Consider the following 20,792-nt stretch of genomic DNA (forward strand, 5'->3'; position numbering starts at 1 on the left):
ATATAGCAGCATATCATCACTGCTGCTGCTGCGGCTGTTGCGGCGGCGCTGGCGCAGCAGCACCACCGGGGGTAATCTTAGGTCGTTTCGGGTCGTTCTCAACGCCTACCGGTGGAGCAGGCCCGCTGCCGCCACTAGGGTTCGAGGCATTCGTCACATCAGACAAGGGGGGTCGTTTTCCGTTCATGTTCTGCGGTGCAAGACCCGGTGTAGATGCACGATTGGCGGCCGCAGCTGCGCCTGGCGCATTAATGTTGGGCCGTGTCAAGGGCCGGTAAGATGATGTGGTCATAGGTCTGCTCATGGGGCTGTTCATGCCCGGGGCACCGATCCTGCGGTTCATATCTTGGGAGGGGTTGACGAAGTCCCGGGTGTTGTTTGTTGCTGGGGAGGCGGCACCGGTTCCGGCGAGCATGGGTCTGGAGACTGGAAGGCTCTTGTTGTGGTCGATTCCTGCGGTCTTGCGGATGGAGGGACTCTCCGCGTGGGGGTCGAAGACTGGGGCTCCGGATGGGATCCCGTTAGGGTTATCGCGGAGGAGGTCGACTGCGCGAGCTGAGAAGAATGATGCGGAGGGCGTGCCGGGAAGTGTGTCTTGGGGTTTGGGGGGTTCGTTGGTGGTGGGTGCCCCGAATTCACGTTTGATGGGCACGGCACCACTTGTGTTTGATGCGGCAGCGGCTGCTTGTGCTGGTGGGACCATCCGGTTGTTGGGGAGGTTTTGCTGGGGAGCTTGAGGAGGCATGGATTGTCGTTGAGGTGCGGGCTGATTTTGGGCTGCGGGAGGGTTGAGTCTGCTGTTAAAGGGCTGAGGAGCGGGATTTTGTCTGGCACCGGGTGCTGGGTTGAAGGGTCGTTCTGGCTTGGATGGCGTTACCATGGCTGGGTTGGGCCTCATTGGTGCACGAGCGTTGTTATTGAATGGCTGTCGAGGTACGTTGGGCCCGTTCAGAGGCGTCGGTGGTTGCTTCTGTGTTTCTGGTCCTAGTACTACCTCGTCTGGGTTGCCAGATCCGCCTACCCCAAAGTCGGCTTCATCGAATAGGTCACCTAAGGAGAGGGTTAGCAGTTGTAAGCGATCGTGACATGCCATTGTACTTACTTCCGAACTCCCCGTCACCATCAAATGCCATTGAGTCGTCGAGGCTACTGTTTTTGCCAACGTCCGTTGGCCGAGGTGGCAGATCATCGTCCTCGGGACTGGGCTTTGGTTTTACGGGCTCTTTCCTGGGAACGAAGTCTGGGTGACGGTGCAATTCGTCGACATCCCATTTAGCCTAGAGAGTCAGTCGTCGTGAATCGAGTGCCCGCAGAATGGCCACATACCGGTACAGTCTTTACTTTGGTGACCTTCGAGACATAGTCCTTATCGTAGACACAGTTGCCCAGGACATTGCCGAAGTTCCTCAGAGCCCGCTTTAGAGCATCGGTTGTCCCCTCTTTCTTAGCCTTCTCGAAAGCAGCAGCCTTTCCTTTACAGTTTTCGATGTGACCGTAACCGATATCCTAGTACCACTCGAGACTTAGCGTCAAGGTCTAGACAAGCTCGCTTCAACACAGTGATGCCTACCTCGTGATATGTGCCGTCTTTCAGAGTCACCCTCACAATGACAGATAGACCCAGGCTGATCTTCCCAGTATTCGGGCTCTCCTCGACGAAATCGATCTGAATATTCTGAATTGAGCTTGACCAGCCATTGAACCCGAAAACTTCGTTTGCTAGGTTGATGCATTTATCGGCCGACAGGTAGTGTACTCTCTGGCCGGCAGCCCCAGGCCTGGAAGAGATGTATTCGGGACCGAGCTTCTTATCGAGACGAGCTTGCAAAGTCGCGATTTCCTGGGCAGTGTACTCGTTAATTCGTCGCTGTGGCTCTTCGAATGGATTCGTGGTGATCGCTCCAGTGGAGTTGGGCATCATGATGGACGCTGGATTCCCTCGGTGCTGGTCGCCAACACTAGAGACGCGGTTAACCTTTGGGGCGAATGAGGGAGGAGAGGAAACGGGGCCACCGAATTTACTTACGCGGGCATTATTATAGTAAAGATAGTGTCTTAACAAACTGGGCGGTCATTGAAAGCCACCAGTGGGACAGTTAATCAGTGAATGACAAGCAAACATGCTAGCTCTAGGCGTGTCGACGCGTGATCGATGCCGACACGCCTTATCACGTCATCACGTGATGATATAGCTGCCTGTAATGTATCGCTCATGGAATGACTGCCTAATCTACTAAAATTGATGAACAGGAGTTAAGAGGTCCAGAATCGATAAGGTAAATTCTAAGCTAGATTTATGCTTATCGTTATTTCGGTCACTTCTCAGCTTCCGTGCTGTGCCAATGCGATGCTGGCATTCTATAACATTCTTCATGCGAGCCTTGCTTTTAAGGCATAAACAAAATCATTACGAACCTCATCGCCACTTATTTGGTGATTTGTTGGATATCGTCATTGAAGCTCTCGATTGGCTCCGCCAAAAAGCACCATATAGGCGCAATCACTGGACAACAAGACTTGCGCTAGGGATCAGGCCCAGGTCCTTCAGGGACTCGCCGAAATACTCCGCATCGAAGACCTTCCGGGGAAAGTTCTGCGCAAAGCTGTGTACTTCTATTCCGTCCTCCCGCTGCAGAGCTGCTGCGACCTCAAAGAGCGTGGTAGTCACTGGGAGAGTCTTCATGATATTTCCCTTCGATGTCTGGAATCTCAAGCGGGTTTCCGTGTAGGCCGAAGCGGGCTTCGAGGCAACGGGACCAGACGTGGTGGCCGCCGGGGCTGGTGCAGGCTGAGCAGGGGGTGCTACACCGGCACGTTCAGCCCTCTCTCGTTCAGCCCGCAGGCGCCGCTCTTCCTTGTCAGCTTCAATTCTAGCCTTGACGCGTTTCTTGGCCTCGATGTCTGCTAGCTTCTCCTTCTTCTTCTGTTCAGCTTCTTTCAGCGCTTGCTTTCGCTGGAGTTCTTCTTTAACGTCCTGGGAATCCTTGGTAGCCTTCCTGCGGATTTCCTGGGATAGGATTAGCAATTAAATTCCAATCGTAGTCGAAACCATCCGTACCTCATTCCTCTTCTTGTCAATCTTGTCCTGCTCTGACTGCCCCGCCCGCTTTTCCGCTAGTTTCTGTCTAAGCTCCTCGAGCCTTGCCTTCTTTTGGTCTTCAGTCAAAGGAGCAAGCTCTTCGGTCGATTCGGAGAAGTCAACGTGTTGGGACTTAGACGCGTGAAACTCGGCCTGTGCATGGCTCCGGAACTTCTTGCCACACTCGTTGCACACCAAGCTGCGAGCTTCCTCTCCCGGCTGAAGTGCAGGGCCCTCCTCGCTCTCCTCTTCTTTAATTTCCTCCAGTGACTTATCCTGGTTTGCTTCCAGCCATTCGAGAGCACCTTGAACTGCAAAGCGTTACAGAAGACTGTCAGCGGTCGACACACTGTAGCTGGGCTTGAGAGTAACATACTGCCGTTGCCCTTCTTCACTGCAATTTCCGATCTTTCCTTGTCAAAGCCCATCTCAATGAGCTGGTCCAGATCGGAGGAGGCCATGGTGACACTGGCTGTGAGTTCGGAGGGGGTAAGGTGGTAAAGTCTCAAAAGCGGGGTAAAGGGCTCGTCTTTGCTCGGTAACCGACAGGTCGAGTTGGAAATATGGTATCGCCCGGTGCTGATGAAAACTATAGTCAAATATGGCGCCTTGAGAAAGCGACGATAGAGTGGGGAAATGTTTGAGCGTTGGGAAGAGCTGGGCTTGCGGGTGACGTATCGATAGCTTGAGCTGAGTGATAGATGGCTGGCTGCGGAATGTCCCGCCGCCCAGATAGGCGCCGCCCCCAAGCGGCATCAGGTACACCAATGTTCTGGACCTTTCCAGCCTTTCTCTGGAGCTCATACAGCTGGAGAAGGTCTACATGTTTCTCTTTTTCCAGTCACTGTCTGTGAACATTTTTGAATCCAGTTCAGGATTGATATTATGCCCAAGGTCCTAAAATCGAGCGCGTGCGGGCTGGAACAAGATAGCAAATCGCACCCAGGACACTACTCGCAAAGAAATAATTATACAATTCAGGATCAATATGAAGACCGTCGTACTTTTACAGTGCCTATGTTAAGCTACAATAACACAAAACGCCCCTTAAAAACCTAGCTACTGGAGTCGCGTCTGATTCCAGATCGTGCAGAATTCGTAAAATACTCATTCGCCCGTCATCTCAAACGATTCATTGCCAGTGATCAAGAAGCAGCTGTGGTTAGCTGCCATTCAGCTTTGCTAGATTACCGACAGAGCCGATCTATGATGAGACTCTGAAAATGCCTCAACAGACCCCGAGAAACAATAGAGCAGACAGTATAAGTTAGATCGACCAATGGATTCCGGAAGATGTGTGATATTGGCGCCTGACAGCCGTCATAAACCAATCTGGGAGATTGGGTACCTATGGCTTGTTGGTTGCATGGTGTCTGGCGAACAACAGCTGTTCAGCACGATTGGCGCAAATCCTGGAAAGTAAGCGCATAGGGCGCCCCGGATCGAGGATCACTGTTGGCATTAGAGCCCACTTCAGCATTTGAGTTTGGTACCCATGAAATCTGCTAATCTTCAAAAGTTCGGTGTGACGGCGTGCCTGGATAGAGCTGTACAGTAAACGAACTGACAAGATAGCCTCGTATTGAGTCACTGAATAGCGTCGTGATTCAAGATTGACCAGCTGGCAAAGTGTTTGGAAAGAGGGAATCACCCTATTGCAAAGTGACAACTGGAAAATCTCCGTTTCAAACTAAAAAGAGAAGAAGGCTAATGGTATGCAAGACATCCGCCCATCTCTAGAGATAGTGGACACTTAGCTCGAACCATTTGATTGATTATTTTTAGACGATGTCATTATAGTGGATCCCGAGTCAGGACCCAGAACCGACAGGAGTACTCCGTAGTAAATAAGGTACGGAGCAAATGGAGTGGATGGAGTCTAGACAATGGAAGCCGACAGCGACCGCAGTGAGCGTTGTTCGGCAGTAGCCCATCTCTGGTTTCTGAAGACAGCGAGCAGAAATGGAGAGGATGCAGATTGCCTGCACTTCCTGCAGGTACTTTGCTGGCTTGAAACGAGGCTCAAACGGCCATTGCCAGACCCCGTGATGACATCACCTGACCAGTGCCCCCGTGGCCGTAGCTGAGTCAGCACCCCGGTCCAACCAGCAGTTGCGACGGCGAGACCAACTGGATTCCGTCTCGCTCCCCCCGAAACGGAGAGTTGCGCCTGAACAGTTAATCATTCTGCCTCGTGGTTGGCATCCACTTTGTCGTTGACTACTTCTGACCGAGTTCCCTCCTTATCATCCAGTCTTCGTTAGGTATCTATTTCTTCGGCGGGTCCTGCTGCTGTCTTCCCTTGCGACTGATCCTCCTTCCTCGGCGCACTCTCAATCTAACTTTCTAAGGGCCACCCTCTCCCGCACTGCTGGGACCATCTTCTGTACACTACTTCACCCGCGCATCCCTTTCCTTCCTGTGTGACATACTCTTCACCCTCTATCCAACATGTCTATTATTCTCGAGCCCCCCGAGTTGGGATTCAAGCGTACGTGGTGTCCTGAATCTATCTATATACTGCCCTCCTGAAAGTATCCGAAGCTGACTAAATCCCCAGGCCCCTTCGATCGTGAGGTGTGCCAGATCTTGCATTTGAAGAATGATAACGCTGAGCCCGTGGTCTTCAAGGTTCGCTATGTCGACTTCCCTGAACATCTTTGGACTGCCTTAACTAACAACGACTTTCCCTCCAGGTCAAAACGACTGCCCCTAAACAGTACGTGGCCACACCCCTTCGTCACTCGACATACTAGTATCGTTGTAACAACGGTCTAACGTGGAATAGTTATTGTGTTCGTCCGAACTCGGGCCGGATAGACCCTGGAAAGAATGTCGACGTTCAAGGTCGGTTTAACGGTGTTTCGTTGGATTGCTGCTGTTGCGCAATGGCTGACGGTCTTGATAGTCCTTCTCCAGGCCATGAAGGAAGAACCTGCAGATGATGCCAAGTGCAAGGACAAGTTCCTAGTCCAGACTGTTGCCGTCACTCGCGATATGGAGTTCGCCAATGTTACTTCGATTGTAAGTCTGATTTCATGGTGATCCCCACCGGTTGCGATCTAACATAACCCATAGTTCGAGAAATCTTCCAAGGCTTCGCTTCAAGAACGCAAGATCCGTGTGAACTGGCTGCCTGCAGATGATTCCTCAGCTGCCGAACAAGTCACCGAAACGAATGGCGTAAGTAACCCCTCACCGACCCCTTTTCGGTTCTCCAGCCATCGGATAACTAATTGTTTCATTCAGACTATGCCGGAAGAAGAACCCCCAGCCTACACCTCTCCTAATGCGAACTTCCAGACACCTGCTGCAGCAGTTGCTAAAAGCGCTAACGACACGTCACCGATCCCACCGCCAGATTTCAGCGATAAGCCCAAGCGGGAAGTGTCGACCCCACAAGCGATTACTGAGAGCCCAGCCACGTCTACAAAGTCGGCCATGATGGGCGGGGCAGCAAGTTCAAGCGATGACCTGAAAGCCCAATTGTCCGAGGCTAATGCTCAGATTTTGGCGCTGAAGGAGAAGTTGGCAGATCAGGGCCTGAGGCAGCGGAAGATCGGAGGTGAAACCGAAAAGGCGCCGGCGCCATTGGTGCAGCAACAGCCGCAATCTGCCGAGGCAGGCGTGCCAGTGCAGATGGTCGCTGGCTTGTGCCTCCTCAGCTTCCTGATCGCATACTTCTTCTTTTAATTTCTCAGTCTTTTGAGTCGTCTTCTTTGTGCTCCGCGCTCGCTTGCTCTTCTTTTTTCTTAGCATCTTTTACCCGCCATCCGCTTCTATCAACCAACTGTATTCTCTTCTGGAGTGTCCAATTTCCTTCAACCGCTTTGTCGACATCGGCAATGATGGTGTCCATGTGATACCTACTATTTTATCATTTCGCCGCTCCGTTCACAGCTGGCTTATCTGGCACCTCGGTACGGCCTTTCACTTGACATTTTCTTTTCTTTTCTTTTTTCTTTTCCTTTCCATTTTTTATTACCATAACCTTTACCCCAGTGTCCGAAAATTGCTCCCGGCGGCTGTGATGAGATGATGCAGTAGATGGGTAGGCAGGGGCGGTTCTGTCCGTTCCATGGAATGACCATGCGTGGGCCCATCTTCTCTGCCCTTGCAACTTTCCAATTGGTCGGATGCCTTAACCCCTGACTCTATCCCAGCGTTTCTCCTCCTCCTTTATTATTCTCTTGTCTTCCTTTTCCAAGTCTTCTTGCCCAGTCTTGTGTTCCCAGCGACATAACCGTTTAGACGAATGCACGCGTCCATAGTTTCAGTCAGTCAGGCAGTAAAGCTAATCATGATGATGCCATTGAAATGTCTATTGCATTGCTCGTTTTTTTGTACTTGTATGTCGGAAAAAGTTGTCTCAGCGATGAAAACACAATAAATAATAATTGATTTTCCCATACTGCTAGAGTAACTATACACAATCTAAACCATACTCAACTCTGTCACATGTGCTTTGTAAGATAAGTAGGTAGATGGACAGATGACATCATGTCATGTAAATAAAATCAGTCGGTCAATCCCAGCATATAATCGACATCAGGTACCAGCACCATGCAGTCAGTTAGTTCATCATGGAAACAACAAAGCCATGGGATATCATCTCTAGTATAGTATGTCACAGGTCATCAAAACAAAACAGAGAAAGGGTACCGTGTGGACGGTACACATGATACATACAACATGTAGTAGAGAAAAAAACAGATGATGATCCAAGTCAATTCTGAATCTCACTCTCCTTCCACCCATCTCCCGATTCCCCCTCCGGACCAGCCGACGAAGCCGAGATGCTTTCACCTGCGCGTCCGCCCCCACCACCGACGACACGACCGCCCTGTGCACGCTTAACCCGACACCACATGCCGACGTTCTTATCCAGAATGAACGTCCAGATCACCCACACCCAGCTGTGATGGCAGGGGAGGGGTTCATAGAATTCGCTAGCGATGCGGTGGAGCTCGTACAGTCTTGTCCAGGGGATAGCGGGGAAGTCGTGGTGCTCGTTATGTAGGCCCACGTTGTAGGTGAAGAAGTTGAGGGGGCCGTAGTAGGAGTAGGTTTCCGGTGGGGGAAGAGAGTCTAGAGGGTGAGACTTCTTTTGGTTATTCTTTTGCTCTTGGATGGATTCGGTGCCGTGGCCAACTTGGGAGAAGAAGTAGTGCTCTGCGATGAAGTGGCCGGCGCAGGGGTGGAGAGAGCCGGCGAGGAAGGAGCTCAGGAGGAGGTAGAAGAGTGGTTGGAGGGAGCCGCCGCAGAACTTGGTCAGGGCGTAGTCGAAGGTGAGCTGGGTGATCAGGTTCAGGACGTGGATGGAGGTGAATGGAGGGCTGTAGATGAACATGGGGCGGACGGCGTAGAAGAGGATCTGGAAGGTGCAGAAGAAGGCCTTTCCGAGGATGGAGTCAAGGAGGAAGGCTTCGACGGCGGTGGGAAGGTCGGTGTCTAGGCCGGCGACGCCGAGGGACTTGTGGTGGGTGAGATGGTAGGGCTGTGAAGCGGGAGAAGTTAGCTTTAGCTTCTTGTATACTTGTTTCATATGCTTCTTCTGGACTTCGGTGGTCCGACGTACCCGGAACGCAGCACTGTAGGGCAAACCGATTGGGATGTTGGCGAAGATGGCCAGCAGACGGTTGGCCATGGCAGACCGGAAGGCGAGGTTGTGGGAGATCTCGTGGATGGCGAGGAAGAGGTTCTGGTTCGAGGTGGCTCCGATCACATATGCAGTTGCGAGAAATTTCCAGTCGAGCATGGAGGTGTTGCGGAGTAGGTAGGCGCAGAGGACCTGGAGAGAGACGACGCCCAGAACGACATATTTGGTCAAGGGCTCTGGTCCGCAGAGCTTGGTGACCTGAAGGAAGAACAGATGTCAATAAATGATTATTTGGCGGAAAAGGCCACGGAGAAGTATATGCATACCTCCGGGTGCGCTTTGATGATGGCTTGTCGCCTGGAGCGATGCGGCTCCTCTGTGTATGTCCAAAAGAAGTGATCATCGACAGCGGAGGTTTCTGGAGGGTCGATTCTGGTTGAAGGCTCTGTTTTATCGGGAGTAGCTTGCGCAGCCTGGCCCTTGGATGCGGACACGCGGAGATGCGGTGAAGCATCCGCGGTGGCTTCGACGACGGACGAAGACATAGCGAGGGACGAGTAGGGGTGAGAATGACAGACTTTCCAGGTGGCAATTTACGCCATAGATGACGGCGAAATAAGAGTAGGAAGGAGGAAGAAGAGAGTGTGGGAGAGAAATGGGCTGATGGGAGAGCGCAAGGAACAGAACAACGTGAGTTTCGGAGCGGATGCTTTCCACGTGGGGCTACCCGGGTCCACGGATGGTCCGATTTCATCTACGCTTTTTATTACTCGGTGAACAGTTATACATAATCATCGGCATCATTGGTCAATAGTTAACATGCATTTCATATACTTGGTTCGTTTCAAATAAGGCTAATTGGAATGGTACAATCCCTGAACCCTCGACCAAAGATAGTTCAACCTAGTAGTCGTCGCCGCGACTGATGACTTCCTTTACATTGGGTCGAAGGACAATCGTCTGTCATCTGGTTAGCTGTATGCCTATAGATCGTGAGAGATGCAGAAAGACGTACATGTTCATACTGGGCAGTGTAGGAGCCCTTGATATCGCAAAGAGGCGGGTAGTCCTGGACAATTCCGGACGAGACCAGGTTGTTCAACTGCACCAGATTAGCATTGACACATTACGAAGCAGAGGGATCACTCACCCCAAGGAGGTACTTATCCTGGCCCAACCGGTCAAGGTAACGGCGACAGAAGGGAAGAGTACCGAAGTTCTTGTTGATGACGTTCAACAAGTTCTTCGCCGAAGAGAGACGCAGAGGAACCTGACTGTGATCAGGGATCAGAGCGTAGTGAGAGGTTTCCATCTTCGGATCAGTTAGCAAATGAATAAATTCTAGCCTATTAATGTGACAACTTACATCCTCTCTCACGTAACCCTTTCCGGTACTACCGAAGGTCTCAATGGCAAACACTTCACCCTCCTCCATCTTGGTCTGGTCGCCACCCTTGACAATGGGAACACTCTTGCCACCGTGGATGATGTGCTGGTCAATGTTGTGACCGTTGAGGTTCCGGATACACTTGACGGGATACATGGTCCCGTTGATTTCAACTTCGTAACTCTCCATGGCTTCCTGGACGGCGGCACCGATGTCGCTCATGCGGACGTCGATACCCGCTTCCTACATCAAGCTGTTAGTAACCAGACACCCGGTCCTAGGATAGAGACTGTAGACATACGCGGATACCAGTGTTGGTAGCATCCTTAACGGCGGCCAAGAGAGGGTCATACACCGGGTCAAAGGCCACGGTGAAAGCACTGTCGACGATACGGCCGTTGATGTGGGCACCGAAATCGACCTTCATGACATCACCCTGCTGCAACACCATCTTGTTGCCAGCGTTGGGGGTGTAGTGGGCAGCGCAGTGGTTAATACTGAGACCACAGGGGAAACCCATACCACCCTTGAGGTTATCACCTTCCTCAAGACCCTGGTGACCAGTCAAGGCACGGACGGATTCTTCAATGCCCTCCGCAATCTCCGTGAGGGTCTGACCGGGCTTGATGGTCTTCTGCGCATACTGACGAACCTGACGGTGCACCTCAGCGGCCTGTCGGTACTCCTGCAGGAAGTCATTCTTCATGCGGTCGAGGTAGCGCTTCTCCTCGTTGGTGGTGCGGTACGAATTCTCATTCTGGTACTCGACGATCTCACCCTCGGGATATTCCTTGCCGGCGAACAGAGTCGACAGGGGAACGCGCGGAGGAGAGGACTGGACCTTGGCGCCTCCCTTCTTCTTCTTCTTGGACTTGCGCTTCTTCTTTTTCTTGGCGGCTGCACATCCGCGGATTTGGTCAGTGCGGGGAGAATTCTGGAATTGGCCCGAGGGGTTGGTATTTGTGGAGAGAAAGCGCACCTCCGCTGGCTGCACCCTCGCCGGCAGCATTTCCATCCTCTACTTCATCATCGTCGGAGTCGTCCTCCGCCTCTCCGGCTTGTGCTTGACCAGCGGCAGGGGCGTCCGCCTTCGCGTCGCCGCTTTGACCGTTGACTAGAGAGCGAGCGGGGAAATCTTATCAGCTTACTGCAAACGGATGGCAGAGGAGGGTTCGGAGATCAGCAACGGGAGTCGTTCAGTGACTTACGGTCGAGCTTCTGCAGCTTCTCGCTAGCCTGGGCAGCCATGTTGAAAAGCTGGGCAAACCGGGATGGATTGGTGGTGGGCTGATGGAGGGGAAAGAAAAATGAGGGCAAAGCGGCAACCGTCGGGGAAAAGACGGTCAATGCCAAGCCTGAAGGTTGCCTTTTGGCTGTTTTCAGGGTTCCCCGGCGCCAACTGGTGAATTAGTATTGGAGCCCTAGTTGATTGTCTAGATTAATGTTGTGAAGAAGCTTTAGGTCAGGTACAACCTGCATGTACAAATTGAATGCATTGACCATACTAATTACTACCAACTATACACAAAGAGATATCTATATGTGTAGGTATCAGTGTACGCTAACATTGCAAATGGTCGCGTGCGTCTGAAGCCTGCAGAAACCTGCCTGACTAGACCATTGACATTGATTAGAGAATAATAAAGAGGAATAGTATGCATCGAAGATACATAATGGTCTAATAAAAAGGATAAAGTGACAATGTCATGCGACAGCATCTAGAATCACCATAAATGGGCCTACATCCATACATGCACATCATACATCACCAGTACCCCAGAACAAGAGAAACAATAGGAGGAAAAACAATAAAATCAATTCATAGATCTCTTCAAAAATATCCCAAGATCAAGATACACAATCTACACCCAAGCATAACACCAAATACAACGTAGCACAAAGTATATCTACGAAGTACTCCGTAGAAAGCAAGATCCACCACCAGATCAGATCAGATAAACCCGACCGATGACGCAGCTCCGCCTTCCGAAGAGCGGCGGATTTCCTTCTCTCATCTTATCCCGACCCAGCACCGATAAGTTACAATCTCCAACTCTCCCTCCATTCAATCGCGCCCTCTGCCATTCCCTCCTAACCCTCATCCTCAACCTAATGTAACCCACCATCCCTCATAACCAACACAACACAACACAACCCTCAAAAAGAAAGATGACCTTTCCTCGTCTCCGGGGGCCCACGGCCACCCGCCTCCGACAGACCACCATCACCAGCACGCCCTACACCAAACCAATCCACCACCATCACCACTCAATCCGAACATTCACCTCATCCACCCCCCATTACTCCCCCTCCGCACGCGAACCAACCTACTACGAAATCCTCGACGTTCCGCCAACCGCCACCCAAGCCGAGATCAAAAAGTAACCTTCCCCCCAATCCCATCCCCTCCCTCCTCACCTTCAACTAAACCAATTCCCAGGAAATTCTACGCCCTCTCCCTCCAACATCACCCAGACCGCAACCGTGACGACCCCAGCGCCTCCAACCGATTCGCCCAAATCTCCAGCGCCTACAACACCCTCAGCAACGCCACGAAACGCAGTATCTACGACCGCGACCACCACATCCACATCCATGCATCCTCGACCCACAGCACGGCAACGCCAGGCCAACACCCCATGGGCAGCTACAGCAGCTACAGCGCGAACCTGCACACGAAGGGAGCGTCGTACGCGGGGTCGCGACCCGCCAGCGGATTAAGTAAACGTCGGGGTCAGTTTCGTGGGCCGCCGCCGAGTTTCTATGCGCATGGGGGGTATGGAGGGACAGGGAGGCGGGCTGGTGGAGAAGGTGGTGGTGGTGGTAGTGCGAAGGGGACAGCAGAGGACGATCCGACGTCATTTATTCATCGGAATACGGTGTGGCATTTTAATGCAAAGGGGCATTATAGGACGCAGACAAGAGAGGATGAGAGGAGGCAGGAGCGGAGGTCGAGGGAGATGGCTGGGGCGTCACACATTAATGATAAGTATCTTGGGAGTCCTGGGGCCATGGCTGTTAGGTTTATTGTGGTCTGTGGGATATTGATGGGGGCGGGCGCTATGACGGGGGTGTGGAACGGTGATCGGGCCGGTGGGCAGACGAAGTCTACTAAGTCGGTGGGGAGGAAGGAGGGTTGATCGGGGTTTAGGGTGTGGTCAGTACTCTTCCTGGTGGGTTGGGTTGGTTCTGTATATTGGGGGCAACTGGCTGGTTCATAGACATTCATCTGGCGCAGGACTTGCTTGGGAGGTTCAATTCGGCATGCATTCGGATATAGCTGGTTCTATACCCGCGACTCTGCGGAGAGTCCACATGTATATACTATAGACGGGCTTGGCTTGGAACAAGGAAATATAGGCTTGATTGATATACACTATCGTTGAAAGGGTGTGATACATGATTATTATCTAAACATCCATATAACAACCCCGCGCCCACTCCCAACTCCTATCCCGCGTATACCAACAGCCGGACGAGAGACAACCAGGAATCAATCGATAATCTCAATGACTTCCAAAATCTACTCTATCAGGCAGTATCGGAGCACAAAGGACTAGGCATGGGCGGGTGCTGAAAATAAGGAAAATTCATCTAAGCCTCGAAGGTGAAGCTGGCGCCAACCTTGTGGGCAGCCTGGTTCAGGTTCTGGGTATCGAAGGAAGCACCAAGGCCGAGGGTAACACCAGGGCGGAGGAGAACGTTGTAGGCCAGAGCGGCAACACCACGGTCGTTGATCTTGGCCTGTAGAGAAGGGGGTTAACGATGATCTATGAGATCTGAAAAAGTTGCATACCTTGGCGAAGGAAGAGGGGTCAAGGCGGTACTTGCTGGCAACCTCAAGGCCGACGGAGTTGCCGGTCTTGGAGTCCCAGGTAGCCTTAGCACCAGCCTCAACCTGAGCGTTGACGCGGTGGTAGTAGCTGGCGGAGAAGACGGTCAGGTTGTTGCCAGCGGTGATGGCAGCGGAGTACTGGGGAACGCTGTAGCCAACGGCAGCGGAGTACTTGGTGATGGCGGCCTTCTGGACGTCGTAGCCACCCTCAGCACCGACGAGGAAGCCCTCGTGGCCGAGAACAGCGTCGAAGTTGGCGGAGGGGCCGTTGAGGAGGTCGAAGAAGGCACGGGCGTGCAGGTTGGGCTGCTTGAAGTAGAGGTTGAGCTTAGCACCCTTGGACTGCTTGGCAGGGAGGTACTGGGTCAGGATCTCAGCCTTGAGACCCTTGGCGATGTTGTTGTCGAGCTCGAGCTTGGTGTCGAGGGCGTTGGCAGTGGTCCAAGCCTGGGTGAGGGTAAGGCCTGGGTGGGGACGGATAATTAGCATTCCTGCATGTTCCACAATCCTGGACATGAAGTGAAGGAAGAAGCGCTGGGATGGGGCATGGCTGCACGCAAACATGAACGTGAACCTATCCTCAAGCACTGCTGGGGACGAAGGGACGGGTGGTGTGCGCAAGGGATGTTCGCATTGTTTTTTGCGTTTCCGGGGGCCTTTACCAGTGGGCTGGTCAACGTACTTGGCCTCGAGCTATAACAGGATGATGGTTAGCATTATGATCCATAGTTCAATGGAAGGACGCCCAATGGGGTGGTGAACTTACGGAGCCAGCAATGGGACCCTCGTGGGCAGACTTGCCCTTCACGTTGAAGGTGACGCCATTGGGAGCCTTGGACTTAACCTCGAGGTTGGCTAGAGTAACACTTGAGTCAGCCGAGTCGCGCGCAAAAAGAGAAAAAGCAAACAACCCAATTCAGGGGCGCAGGAATTGGGAGGGAACTCACCGGCGCTGTTGTGGTAGAAGTCCTTGTTCAGGAGCTGTTGTGCAGAGGATTAGCACGAAAATCCCTTCCCGGGAAGCTGTTCTTCCAAGGTAACAATTTTCAAAGGTGTTGAGGGCAGCATACATCGTTGGCCGCCTTGGCGATGTCGGAGAAAGCAGCAGGAGCAGACATTGTGAATGAGGTGGTATAGGAGATGACGAAAACGTCAGAAGGAGATAAGAGAGGATAGAGTGGAAAGGCTGAAGATGATGAGGGGAGAAGGAAAGGGAAAGGGAAACGATGGGGAAACCGGGCAGGAAAGAAGGTCGAAGTTGAGTCGCCAAACAATGGGGAAGCCACGGGAGTAACCCCCCACCCTGATTGGTCGGTGCTCGGTTGCCGGTAGAAGCCGCTAAGTCCCGTGATGTCGATGCCTGGCGGCTGAGATTCCGCGCCTGAATTGCGAGTCAACCTTTCCAAGGTTTCCCGAGAGTTCAGCCCGCCGTGTTTCGACGACTACTACTACTACTAACACTAACTAGTTACTTTGTAGTTAGTTGCTTGCTTATCCTCGGCTTCCGTTCGTCCTGAAGATGAGAAAACAAAGTATAATGGTCTCCTTTAGCTTCTCTCAATAACTTGAAAAACGAAAAAAAAAATAAAAAAAATAAAAAAAAAAATTAACTACTATTATGTTATGAAATTGACCACTTCTCAGAAACATAGCAATTGTATCATCCTGCATGCCTGTCACGCATCCCCATCGGGACAGCATGCATGGACCTACCATGGAACCCAGCCCAACCACATGGGGTTCGTATGACCGTGACAACGCATGTCCCTCCTGATCAGCACCATCCGCGCTTGACTCATAATCCGCCGGTGTGGTAACCTCGCCCGAACTACTCTCAACCATTCCTACAATTCTTACAAATCTTGCCGATCGAACACACACAACACCAGTAGTGGAAGAAGACATCATAGATGAAAGAAAAGGAAAGGCCAATACGCGGTGATCCCGACGCATCTAATTGAAATTCGCTTTTTTTTGCGTCCCAATGAGTATCCCTGGTAAATCATCTATACATGGTTCTATACCCAAACTCTCCGCAAGAAGTTAAGACACGCAATATTCATTACCCAGACATTTAAACGGCGTTTTCGTACTTGGCGTTGTGAGTCGCAATAGCTCTAAAGAAGGTCGAATATATCAGCTGTCTGTTTACTTCTGCGTTCTGATGCATCATATGCTTACCTGCCACTCGGGTCGGTCTGCTTGGACCAGGTCGGTACCCAACGCTCAACAGTGCCGGCACAAGAAGCCGGGAAGAGTTCGTCGAACATCGTGCGGTACCAGTAGCTAAGAGAATGTCAGTCCCTGTCTTCGGCAATACAATGACACAAAACTCTAAACATACGCTTCCTTGGTGTCGGGAATGTCGCTACCCCACTCGGGCTTGGGGTTCTTCATCATCTCGTCGGTGACGTGCACCTCAGCCTGGTCCTTGAGGGCATCGATCCAGCTGTAGCCGACACCGTCACTGAACTGCTCCTTCTGGCGCCAGAGAATGTTGTCGGGCAGGTAGGGCTTGACGTCGGGCTCGTCGGTGGTGTCGAAGGCCTTGCGCAGGATGTACTTCTCGATACGCTCCTTGGTGATCATCTTCTCGGAAGGTTCAACACCCATGCAGGTCTCAAGGAATTCCTTGTCCAGGAAGGGAACACGGGCTTCCAGACCCCAGGCAGAGGTGGACTTGTTGGCTCTCAGGCAATCCGCCAAGTGCAGGTTCTTGACACGGCGGACAGTCTCCTTGTGGAACTCCTCACGGTCGGGAGCAGCGTGGAAGTAAAGGTATCCACCGAAAATCTCGTCACTACCCTCACCACTGAGAACCATCTTGACACCCATAGCCTTGATCTTACGGCTGAGCAGGTACATGGGGGTGGAGGCACGGATGGTGGTGACATCGTAAGTTTCCAGGTGGTAGATGACGTCGGAGAGGGCGTTGAGACCGTCCTCAACGGTGAAAGTGAAAGCATGGTGCTTGGTTCCGAGGAACTTAGCCACCTTGAGGGCGGCCTCGGTGTCGGGGGCACCAGGCAGACCAATGGAGAAGGAGTGCAGCTGCTGGAAGGTGGTGACGGTGGACAGATCGTTGGAGTCGTCAATGCCGACCAACTCGTTCAGCTCAGCACCCTGGGCCTGGGCAGCCTTGGCGGCCTCCTGCATACGCAGGGTCTCCCGCTGAGCGATGGAGGCGACCAAGCTGGAGTCGAGACCACCGGAGAGCAAGACACCATAAGGAACCTCAGCCATCAGACGCTTGCGAACCGACTTCTCGAGAGAAGCGCGGATGACCTTGTAGTCAACAGGGGCGGAGGGAACGTTGGTGGGGTCCCACCAGGTCGGCTCGAAGTAGCGAGTGAAAGAGCCGGTCTTGGAGTCGAAGATGTGGCCGGGAGGGAAAGCCTGGATCTTGTCGCAAACCGGGTGGAGAGACTTCAGCTCGGAAGCGAAGTAAACGGCTCCAGGGGTCTCAGAGGACCAGCCAATGTAAAAGCTGGTGATACCGATGGGATCACGAGCGGCGACAACCCTGTCCTGGTTCTTGTCGTAGAGAACCCAGGAAAACATGCCATCCAGGTGCTTGGGGGCGTCAAGGCCGTGTTCCATGTACTAAACCCATCAGCAACCCTATACAGATACACACCAGAAAATATCCTTTGCACATACCAGAGGAATGACGACCTCACAGTCGGAATGCGTCTTGAACTCATACTTGGTCTTCAAGTTCTTCCGGAGGATACGGTGGTTATAGATCTCGCCGTTGACGGCCAGGGCAAGGGAGCCATCGTCGTTGACAAGGGGCTGGGCACCGGAGTCTGCAAAAAAACCACGTTAGTATGATTATCAAAACGATCCGCGGCGGGGGTAAAGCATCACATACCAACACCGACGATACACAGACGCTCGTGCGCGAGGACTGCCAATCAATTAGTCACCACCTTCTTCGAGCCCACGAAGCTGCTCAACTCACTAGTCTTCTCAGACATCCAGCTTCCACCTAGACACAAGTCAGAATAATGTCCACCAGCACGCTTGCCAAATAAAAGGCTTATGACTCACTCCAATCGGGACCACGGTGGCGCAAACTGTTCAACAACAATCAGCACCACATTCACCATCAAAAGTGAACCAGGAATACTTACGCCTTGGCCATGCGCAGGGCCGTAGGCTTGAATTTTTGCACATCGGGGTGACTATGGCAGTTCAGATCAGAGAGTGTGACTCAAAAACGGAGAGCGATAGTGGCGCGGGGCCCGCCAAAGAAATCAAAGACTTTGAAAGAGAGAGAGAGGGGAGAGAGAAGAAAGATTCCAGGGTTAGCCCACATACTGATGACACGCGAAGATACCACACATGCTGACTACAATTCAATTGATGAACCGACTCAGGTAGAGAGCAAAAGGGAAGCAATTGACTAATCGAAAGATAGGAGAACGAGGGGAAAGAGAGAGAGATGAAGCGGGAAATCTTAAATATGGATTGGAAAAGCGACACACCCGTTCGCGGCGGCGGGGCGGAACCCGAGGGGCGATTTCGGCCACAAATCTCAGTGACTCACTTCCGATAAGATAGCCGCTAATTTTCCTACGCAGAAAACTGAATTGTCGCTGTGACGGTTACTTTTCTTTCTTTCTATCTATGTCATCCTTATTGGTTGTGCCCTGACAGGTTGGGTCGGGTTCCTCTTGGTTCCAACGTTGTTGGTGTCCCATTTTCCTTCAACTGTCTGCACATCCCCCACATTTTATATTCTACTAGAGTACTTTCTCCAGATTTTTGATCTTTCTGGAACTTGTTTTACTTTTACGCACTAAGGATGACAGATTGGAGAAAACTGAGTTGGAGTCGATTAGAGAGGACCCTCCCCCCACCCAGGGGGCACAAGCCGTCTATCTATGGTATGATCATCCGAAAATCGGTCACCAGCATGCAACCGCCCCCCATGGTAGACATAGATAGAAGTATGCGAGAATCCCAAAGAGTATGAAGGGACATAAGCTAGATAAATCGCATTAAGATAGTGTCAAACGCCGTCCCGAACCGCCCCGTTTTGTCAGTTCTATGTACGCCACGCTGCTCGCTAAGAAGAAAACCCAAGTATTCCACACTTCCAAGACAAGAGAATGGTTAAGACACACCTGCGCCCATGCGGCATTTCAGAACCTGTTTGACTGCAATGGCGCGCTGAGAATGATTATGAAATCCCAAGCGGGTGTTATCTGCGCTCTCCCTCTTGGAAAGCTTCCCGTCCTTCTACCCCACGTGGGAACACCTGGTCTAAGTCTCTTAAGCCGCCATACCCGCCGTCATATTCGCAGAACTAGGGTGAAGTTGGGGGGACGGAAATAGACACACGACGGGCGGAAGAGTAGCTTTGTGGTGGAATAATAAATTGTCATGCCGTCGTGGGGCGTTCTTTAAAGGGCCGGGTTCTCCCTCACGACCTGTTTAACTCGCTTCTCGTACGCTGGGCGGTCTTTCTTAAACAGGTTGTATGCCTCAGCCTGGGCTGGTGACTCCGGGTTGGGGTCGTCTAGCAGGTCCTGAATACCCAGGAGAATCTGCTTGATTGTGATTGCGGGCTTCCACGCCTCCTCCTCGTTCAAGATCGAGAGACACACGGTGCCAGAGGGATAGACGTTAGGGTGGAAAAGCGGAGGCACGAATTTGCCTGTTAAATTGCGAATACTCTAGTTAGCTTGTTGCGCGAAAAGTGCTATAGACGAAACCTTTCAAACAGCGCGGACGAGTGGCGTTGGGGATGGTACGGGAGAGATGGGACCCTACACTTCGGCGGCTTAGTGGGGTATTCTGCGATAGAATGCGGGTTAGCAGGTTTGTCGCATAGAGCACCAGTCGATAAGCTTCACTCACCATCAGGAAAGGTAACGTCAAGCTTGAAAAGTCCACCTTCCCAGAGTGTTTGCGCCTTGCCGGGGATACCGCACTCCCATCGTTTGAGGTCAAGTGTTCCTTGAGGAGTCCGATGCGGCTTTGCGTAGAAGCCAAAAGGGTGGTCTCGACGCCACTGCTTTCTGTAGATGGTCGCGTTTGGGGTTAGTTCGAGAAAATACACGCCACAATATGTATATGTGGTGGTTGTCAGTCACATACCTCTCCTCCGTGAGACGGTTCTGGCAAAGCGACATTTTGGGGATGCGGTTTCGGAGTACGTAGGTGGGCTGGAACCGAAGAAGGTTGGGATGACGGCGAGAGGGTTGAGAGGGTTGGGAGGGAGAGGGGAAGAAGAGAAGAAAGCGAGGCGGGAGGAACGAGGTCAGAGGGGATTTAAATGATAGTGAGGTAGGCAAATTAAGGTCGGCCGTGAATGCGCAGACGAAGTAACACTGTCTTGGGCGTGCAGCTGCTCATCGCTGGGTTTGATGCCCCACAGCCAATCAGTCCCCGGCGGCGCTGCAGTTTATCGCTGTCACATGACCTCATAGATCCGCATCGAACTTTTTGATCGAAGAAAGTTCATTGGCACGTCTTCCATTCCCTCCTTCTGCAGTTGTGCCTTGGGCGACGGAACCAATGGGGTCTTCCATGTGTCCTTGCGTTGTACTTGGTGGTTTTATTGGGTACACACAGTTGACATGCAGCAATTATTCCCGGAGATCGCCGTCAGCCAACTCAAAAGCACAGAGATACCATGTACCAATGAAGTAATTAGTTAAGAGGTTACTGCTACTAGTCTCTCCAACCACTCCAGCAACTTCATCATATCGGTGGTATATTAGTAGCTGCACTATGGTAGTAGCAAATAGCCTTTGTCAGGATGTATAGACTATCTCAAACAACATAGTATATTGTATGTATGGATTTAGGCAACAACCACCGTGGAAGGAGCCTGGAAGCAAGTATATCTCATGCTTAAGTCACATGACTTTAATGCAGT

At 52.0% G+C, this 20,792-nt stretch overlaps 9 protein-coding genes across 9 annotated transcripts; 2 read left to right on the forward strand and 7 right to left on the reverse strand.

The window, feature by feature from the left end:
• Positions 1–16: 16 nt before the first annotated feature.
• On the reverse strand, positions 17–2,034 carry RAD52 (RAD52 DNA repair protein RADC; the record flags this gene model as incomplete). The annotated part of the gene is made up of 5 exons (XM_041691055.1): positions 17–1,050; positions 1,103–1,277; positions 1,327–1,506; positions 1,571–1,958; positions 2,027–2,034. 5 exons carry the CDS (start codon positions 2,032–2,034, stop codon positions 17–19), a joined length of 1,785 nt encoding a protein of 594 aa, XP_041544579.1.
• A 466-nt stretch (positions 2,035–2,500) lies between these two features.
• Positions 2,501–3,540, reverse strand: AKAW2_51159A (uncharacterized protein; the record flags this gene model as incomplete). The annotated part of the gene is made up of 3 exons (XM_041691057.1): positions 2,501–3,007; positions 3,059–3,390; positions 3,456–3,540. The coding sequence occupies 3 exons, from the start codon at positions 3,538–3,540 to the stop codon at positions 2,501–2,503; spliced, it is 924 nt and encodes a 307-aa protein (XP_041544580.1).
• A 1,990-nt stretch (positions 3,541–5,530) lies between these two features.
• Positions 5,531–6,772, forward strand: SCS2 (putative integral ER membrane protein Scs2; the record flags this gene model as incomplete). Its single annotated transcript, XM_041691058.1, has 7 exons — positions 5,531–5,570; positions 5,640–5,710; positions 5,776–5,798; positions 5,868–5,926; positions 5,988–6,103; positions 6,158–6,262; positions 6,329–6,772. 7 exons carry the CDS (start codon positions 5,531–5,533, stop codon positions 6,770–6,772), a joined length of 858 nt encoding a protein of 285 aa, XP_041544581.1.
• Positions 6,773–7,805: 1,033 nt separating this feature from the next.
• Positions 7,806–9,223, reverse strand: AKAW2_51161A (sphingolipid delta(4)-desaturase family protein; the record flags this gene model as incomplete). Its single annotated transcript, XM_041691059.1, has 3 exons — positions 7,806–8,576; positions 8,658–8,936; positions 9,005–9,223. The coding sequence occupies 3 exons, from the start codon at positions 9,221–9,223 to the stop codon at positions 7,806–7,808; spliced, it is 1,269 nt and encodes a 422-aa protein (XP_041544582.1).
• Positions 9,224–9,581: 358 nt separating this feature from the next.
• Positions 9,582–11,313, reverse strand: MAP2 (methionine aminopeptidase 2; the record flags this gene model as incomplete). The annotated part of the gene is made up of 7 exons (XM_041691060.1): positions 9,582–9,638; positions 9,694–9,780; positions 9,829–9,990; positions 10,045–10,308; positions 10,367–10,962; positions 11,045–11,179; positions 11,274–11,313. 7 exons carry the CDS (start codon positions 11,311–11,313, stop codon positions 9,582–9,584), a joined length of 1,341 nt encoding a protein of 446 aa, XP_041544583.1.
• A 921-nt stretch (positions 11,314–12,234) lies between these two features.
• On the forward strand, positions 12,235–13,205 carry AKAW2_51163S (DnaJ domain protein; the record flags this gene model as incomplete). The annotated part of the gene is made up of 2 exons (XM_041691061.1): positions 12,235–12,446; positions 12,506–13,205. The coding sequence occupies 2 exons, from the start codon at positions 12,235–12,237 to the stop codon at positions 13,203–13,205; spliced, it is 912 nt and encodes a 303-aa protein (XP_041544584.1).
• A 454-nt stretch (positions 13,206–13,659) lies between these two features.
• On the reverse strand, positions 13,660–15,018 carry AKAW2_51164A (porin; the record flags this gene model as incomplete). The annotated part of the gene is made up of 6 exons (XM_041691062.1): positions 13,660–13,809; positions 13,862–14,364; positions 14,563–14,593; positions 14,667–14,755; positions 14,848–14,881; positions 14,971–15,018. 6 exons carry the CDS (start codon positions 15,016–15,018, stop codon positions 13,660–13,662), a joined length of 855 nt encoding a protein of 284 aa, XP_041544585.1.
• Positions 15,019–16,234: 1,216 nt separating this feature from the next.
• ASN1 (asparagine synthetase) lies at positions 16,235–17,500 on the reverse strand (the record flags this gene model as incomplete). Its single annotated transcript, XM_041691063.1, has 1 exon — positions 16,235–17,500. The coding sequence occupies one exon, from the start codon at positions 17,498–17,500 to the stop codon at positions 16,235–16,237; it is 1,266 nt and encodes a 421-aa protein (XP_041544586.1).
• Positions 17,501–19,311: 1,811 nt separating this feature from the next.
• On the reverse strand, positions 19,312–20,043 carry UBC9 (E2 SUMO-conjugating protein UBC9; the record flags this gene model as incomplete). Its single annotated transcript, XM_041691064.1, has 4 exons — positions 19,312–19,565; positions 19,682–19,705; positions 19,769–19,929; positions 20,009–20,043. 4 exons carry the CDS (start codon positions 20,041–20,043, stop codon positions 19,312–19,314), a joined length of 474 nt encoding a protein of 157 aa, XP_041544587.1.
• Positions 20,044–20,792: the final 749 nt, after the last annotated feature.

This window comes from Aspergillus luchuensis, chromosome 5 (genome assembly GCF_016861625.1).
Source record: "Aspergillus luchuensis IFO 4308 DNA, chromosome 5, nearly complete sequence".
Lineage (NCBI taxonomy): Eukaryota > Fungi > Ascomycota > Eurotiomycetes > Eurotiales > Aspergillaceae > Aspergillus > Aspergillus luchuensis.